Source organism: Ixodes scapularis, unplaced genomic scaffold (assembly GCF_016920785.2).
Source record: "Ixodes scapularis isolate PalLabHiFi unplaced genomic scaffold, ASM1692078v2 ptg000494l_1__unscaffolded, whole genome shotgun sequence".
In the NCBI taxonomy this organism is placed as follows: Eukaryota; Metazoa; Arthropoda; class Arachnida; order Ixodida; family Ixodidae; genus Ixodes; species Ixodes scapularis.
Genome location: NW_024609989.1, coordinates 889670 through 895457, shown reverse-complemented (window position 1 = coordinate 895457; position 5788 = coordinate 889670). Strand labels below are relative to the sequence as shown.

The window sequence follows — 5788 nt, the reverse complement described above, 5'->3', positions numbered from 1 at the left end:
TCCGATGGGACCTATACTGCGTGGTGTCACCTGCTTCAAGCGGAACTGCCAGACGCATCCACACAGTGCTTATGTTGCTCTAAGGTTTTTTGTGTCTCGATCATGCACTTCTATGCTGATTCATGTCTGTTCATAGGCGCCCCTGGAGAGTTGGGTTGCCCACCTGCGGCCTCGCCGACCGCTCCGACACGAACAGATGGAGCCCGCACCCCAACAGGTATGAAGGCACTCCGATGGGACCTATACTGCGTGGTGTCACCTGCTTCAAGCGGAACTGCCAGACGCATCCACACAGTGCTAATGTTGCTCTAAGGTTTTTTGTGTCTCGATCATGCACTTCTATGCTGATTCATGTCTGTTCATAGGCACCCCTGGAGCGTTGGGTTGCCCACCTGCGGCCTCGCCGACCGCTCCGACACGAACAGATGGAGCCCGCACCCCAACAGGTATGAAGGCACTCCGATGGGACCTATACTGCGTGGTGTCACCTGCTTCAAGCGGAACTGCCAGACGCATCCACACAGTGCTTATGTTGCTCTAAGGTTTTTTGTGTCTCGATCATGCACTTCTATGCTGATTCATGTCTGTTCATAGGCGCCCCTGGAGCGTTGGGTTGCCCACCTGCGGCCTCGCCGACTGCTCCGACACGAACAGATGGAGCCCGCACCCCAACAGGTATGAAGGCACTCCGATGGGACCTATACTGCGTGGTGTCACCTGCTTCAAGCGGAACTGCCAGACGCATCCACACAGTGCTTATGTTGCTCTAAGGTTTTTTGTGTCTCGATCATGCACTTCTATGCTGATTCATGTCTGTTCATAGGCACCCCTGGAGCGTTGGGTTGCCCACCTGCGGCCTCGCCGACCGCTCCGACACGAACAGATGGAGCCCGCACCCCTACAGGTATGAAGGCACTCCGATGGGACCTATACTGCGTGGTGTCACCTGCTTCAAGCGGAACTGCCAGACGCATCCACACAGTGCTAATGTTGCTCTAAGGTTTTTGGTGTCTCGATCATGCACTTCTATGCTGATTGATGTGTTTTCATAGGCACCCCTGGAGCGTTGGGTTGCCCACCTGCGGCCTCGCCGACTGCTCCGACACGAACAGATGGAGCCCGCACCCCAACAGGTATGAAGGCACTCCGATGGGACCTATACTGCGTGGTGTCACCTGCTTCAAGCGGAACTGCCAGACGCATCCACACAGTGCTAATGTTGCTCTAAGGTTTTTTGTGTCTCGATCATGCACTTCTATGCTGATTCATGTCTGTTCATAGGCACCCCTGGAGCGTTGGGTTGCCCACCTGCGGCCTCGCCGACCGCTCCGACACGAACAGATGGAGCCCGCACCCCAACAGGTATGAAGGCACTCCGATGGGACCTATACTGCGTGGTGTCACCTGCTTCAAGCGGAACTGCCAGATGCATCCACACAGTGCTAATGTTGCTCTAAGGTTTTTTGTGTCTCGATCATGCACTTCTATGCTGATTCATTTCTGTTCATAGGCGCCCCTCGAGCGTTGGGTTCCAGGCTGCCTCTACCAGCGGCCTCACCCACTGCTTTGACGCGGACGAATGGAGCCTGCACCCCGACAGGTATGCAGGCACTCCGATGGGACCTATACTGCGTGGTGTCACCTGCTTCAAGCGGAACTGCCAGACGCATCCACACAGTGCTAATGTTGCTCTAAGGTTTTTGGTGTCTCGATCATGCACTTCTATGCTGATTCATGTCTTTTCATAGGCACCCCTGGAGCGTTGGGTTGCCCACCTGCGGCCTCGCCGACCGCTCCGACACGAACAGATGGAGCCCGCACCCCAACAGGTATGAAGGCACTCCGATGGGACCTATACTGCGTGGTGTCACCTGCTTCAAGCGGAACTGCCAGACGCATCCACACAGTGCTAATGTTGCTCTAAGGTTTTTTGTGTCTCGATCAGGCACTTCTATGCTGATTCATGTCTGTTCATAGGCGCCCCTGGAGCGTTGGGTTGCCCACCTGCGGCCTCGCCGACTGCTCCGACACGAACAGATGGAGCCCGCACCCTGACAGGTATGAAGGCACTCCGATGGGACCTATACTGCGTGGTATCACCTGCTTCAAGCGGAACTGCCAGACGCATCCACACAGTGCTAATGTTGCTCTAAGGTTTTTTGTGTCTCGATCAGGCACTTCTATGCTGATTCATGTCTGTTCATAGGCGCCCCTGGAGCGTTGGGTTGCCCACCTGCGGCCTCGCCGACTGCTCCGACACGAACAGATGGAGCCCGCACCCCGACAGGTATGAAGGCACTCCGATGGGACCTATACTGCGTGGTGTCACCTGCTTCAAGCGGAACCGCCAGAGGCATCCACACAGTGCTAATGTTGCTCTAAGGTTTTTTGTGTCTCGATCAGGCACTTCTACGCTGATTCATGTCTGTTCATAGGCGCCCCTGGAGCGTTGGGTTGCCCACCTGCGGCCTCGCCGACTGCTCCGACACGAACAGATGGAGCCCGCACCCCGACAGGTAGGAAGGCACTCCGATGGGACCTATACTGCGTGGTGTCACCTGCTTCAAGCGGAACTGCCAGACGCATCCACACAGTGCTAATGTTGCTCTAAGGTTTTTTGTGTCTCGATCATGCACTTCTATGCTGATTCATGTCTGTTCATAGGCGCCCCTCGAGCGTTGGGTTCCAGGCTGCCTCTACCAGCGGCCTCACCCACTGCTTTGACGCGGACGAATGGAGCCTGCACCCCGACAGGTATGCAGGCACTCCGATGGGACCTATACTGCGTGGTGTCACCTGCTTCAAGCGGAACTGCCAGACGCATCTACACAGTGCTAATGTTGCTCTAAGGTTTTTTGTGTCTCGATCATGCACTTCTATGCTGATTCATGTCTGTTCATAGGCGCCCCTGGAGCGTTGGGTTCCAGGCTGCCTCTACCAGCGGCCTCACCCACTGCTTTGACGCGGACGAATGGAGCCTGCACCCCGACAGGTATGAAGGCACTCCGATGGGACCTATACTGCGTGGTGTCACCTGCTTCAAGCGGAACTGCCAGACGCATCCACACAGTGCTAATGTTGCTCTAAGGTTTTTTGTGTCTCGATCATGCACTTCTATGCTGATTCATGTCTGTTCATAGGCGCCCCTGGAGCGTTGGGTTGCCCACCTGCGGCCTCGCCGACTGCTCCGACACGAACAGATGGAGCCCGCACCCCGACAGGTAGGAAGGCACTCCGATGGGACCTATACTGCGTGGTGTCACCTGCTTCAAGCGGAACTGCCAGACGCATCCACACAGTGCTAATGTTGCTCTAAGGTTTTTTGTGTCTCGATCATGCACTTCTATGCTGATTCATGTCTGTTCATAGGCGCCCCTCGAGCGTTGGGTTCCAGGCTGGCTCTACCAGCGGCCTCACCCACTGCTTTGATGCTGACGAATGGAGCCTGCACCCCGATAGGTATGCAGGTGCTTCAAGAAAAAAAAATTGGGTTGTGTGTATGTTTATAAAGTCTAGAACTTGGTCTACCTCAACGGGCGACTTGTCTCCCAGCTGTAGATGAGAAATTTACCCAGTGCAGTACAGCCACTAGCCTGGGGTCCTTAACGAACATCACGCAGTAGTGATGCACGACCGCACGCTGGTACGATGCTCATTCAGATCAAAACAGGCAGGGGTGGGGATAAAACCCAGCATCTTGGGTTCTGCAGCGCGAGCTTTCGCTCCACGTGCTCTGAGCTAGTGTGCGCTAGCCCACTCGGCCACCGATCCCCCCTCAGGTGCTCCAAGCGGGACCTATACTTCGTAGTGTCACCTGCTTCAAGCGGAACCACCAGACGCATGTACACAGTGCTTGTGTTGCTTCTAAAGTTTTCTTGTCGCTCAATCATGCACCTTTACGCTGATTGATATATGTCCATAGGTACGTTTGGTGCGTTGGTTTCCATTCTGCGTCCACCTGTGGCCTCCCCCACCTCTCTGATATGGACTGACGACGCCCGCACCCAGACAGGTATGCAAGCACACCGAAGGGGGACTATACTCTTTTGCGTCACCTGTATCGAGCAAAATCGTCAAAGGCCTCTTCATATTGGCAAAGTGATTGTCACGTTTGACATCTACACAGCGCTTTTGTTGCTACAAAGGTTCCTTTGTTTCTCAATCATTGACTATTTCTGCTTTTCGTTTACTTTACAGCAGCCTTGAGAGCAATGACTGCTGCTAGACATCCTGTGTTTTCAGCATCGTCACGTTACGAGACACGGTCCGTGATGACGCAGACAACAGGCTTCGGCAGAAACGCAGGTACGGTCATTCATGTAAACTAAATATACTGACACGAGAATCATTTTAATTCTGTTTGAGTTCTACTTGAGCGAGTTCAACTGAGAAGGAGGTGGTGTCAGATATATCTCGATGTTTGAGCTGTGCAGATGTTTGGTATTTGTTAAAGAGAGCTTGGTGTAGTTAGCACACAGAGTTTAAGTCAAAAACCCATTCATTATATTTAAATGGAGCACATTTCTAATGCCTTAGATTTTTTGCTAGGTACACAAGCATGTATACCATCGAGGAACAAGAAAGTGCAGACGGAGCTTTCTGGAATTATGCCGCAGACCTCTTCCTCGTCAAACTGTGGTGATCCAGAACAGAGGTATGCAAAGGTCTTGGGCCTACAATGCCTAGAGCATCTGAACGCCATCTGGCAACAACCTCTCCACCTATTTCTGTGTTAGTTTTAGGAGTTCCCTGAGGCCCTGCAACTCCCAGACATCACTTTGTGACCCCCCTTTTGTTTAGTTCTGATTCAGAAGACCTGGGTGTATCAGGGAAGCAGCCACTGGAAAGAGATGACCCTACGTATTGTCCACCAGAGGACAGCTCTGTTAGGTCCGTATGCAGTCGTGTAAGAATTTATGAGATCATCTATCATGCTTAGGCAGTTTGTTGAGATGATGTTGGTTTTTGTGTCGCAGGCTTGAGAGGGAAACACCATCTTTGGTAAAGGAGAGGAAATTCATTCTATTCGAGTCTTGCCTTGACCTTCTCCTGGGGAAGTGCCAAGTATGTGCTGCTCCCCTGATCCACGTGGACAAGAGTGTCGTTGGCTTCAGCCTGCAAGTCTACTCAATTTGTCGGAGTGGACACGTGAATGACTGGTGCAGTCAGCCCATCATCAAGCGGAAGCCGGTGGGGAGTATCCTAATGGCTGCGGCAATCCTGTTCAGTGGCAGCTGCGTAAAGAAGACACTCAGAACACTCACCAGCATGGGGATTGTCTGTTTCTCCTATGGCACCTTCTTCAACATCCAGAAGGCCTTTCTCCTGCCCTCAATTGAAAAGGTACTCTAATCTTCAGCTCTTTGAACCAGTCTCTTCCTGAAGACTGGAACTGGTTCCACGTGTCACTACCAACGACAAGATGTATTGTTTCAATCAATGCCTGACGCAAACATTCGCCTTTCCAAGTACTTGTAAAATTTCTCCTGACCAGGTATGAAGGATTATTCCCTCCTGGTTCAGTGATTGGGGCTTCGTGGGCTACAGAGGACAATACGTGGCTTCATTGATGATTGAGCAAGCATCTGTCGAATTGATCTCAAATTCCAGCTCTCGGTTTTCAATCTCCAGGATGACCTTAGGCAGCATTCAGCTCATGCAGGCTCCATGACTTGTCCGAAAGATCATCATCAGAATCAAGGGTCTCATTGTCGTGTTCCACGTTGTGTGTCATCCACGCTTGGTGCTGCGCCCTTAACTACTTGAAACAAGCCTTTTTGACATGCCC

At 52.5% G+C, this 5788-nt stretch overlaps 1 protein-coding gene across 1 annotated transcript; it reads left to right on the top strand.

Annotated features, from left to right (window-relative positions):
* The first annotated feature begins 1569 nt into the window (after positions 1 to 1569).
* On the top strand, positions 1570 to 5352 carry LOC121834089. The gene is made up of 6 exons (XM_042287833.1): positions 1570 to 1600; positions 3923 to 4012; positions 4198 to 4305; positions 4549 to 4654; positions 4801 to 4890; positions 4977 to 5352. Exons 3-6 carry the CDS (start codon positions 4212 to 4214, stop codon positions 5350 to 5352), a joined length of 666 nt encoding a protein of 221 aa, XP_042143767.1. The 5' UTR covers positions 1570 to 1600; positions 3923 to 4012; positions 4198 to 4211.
* The last annotated feature ends 436 nt before the right edge of the window (positions 5353 to 5788 follow it).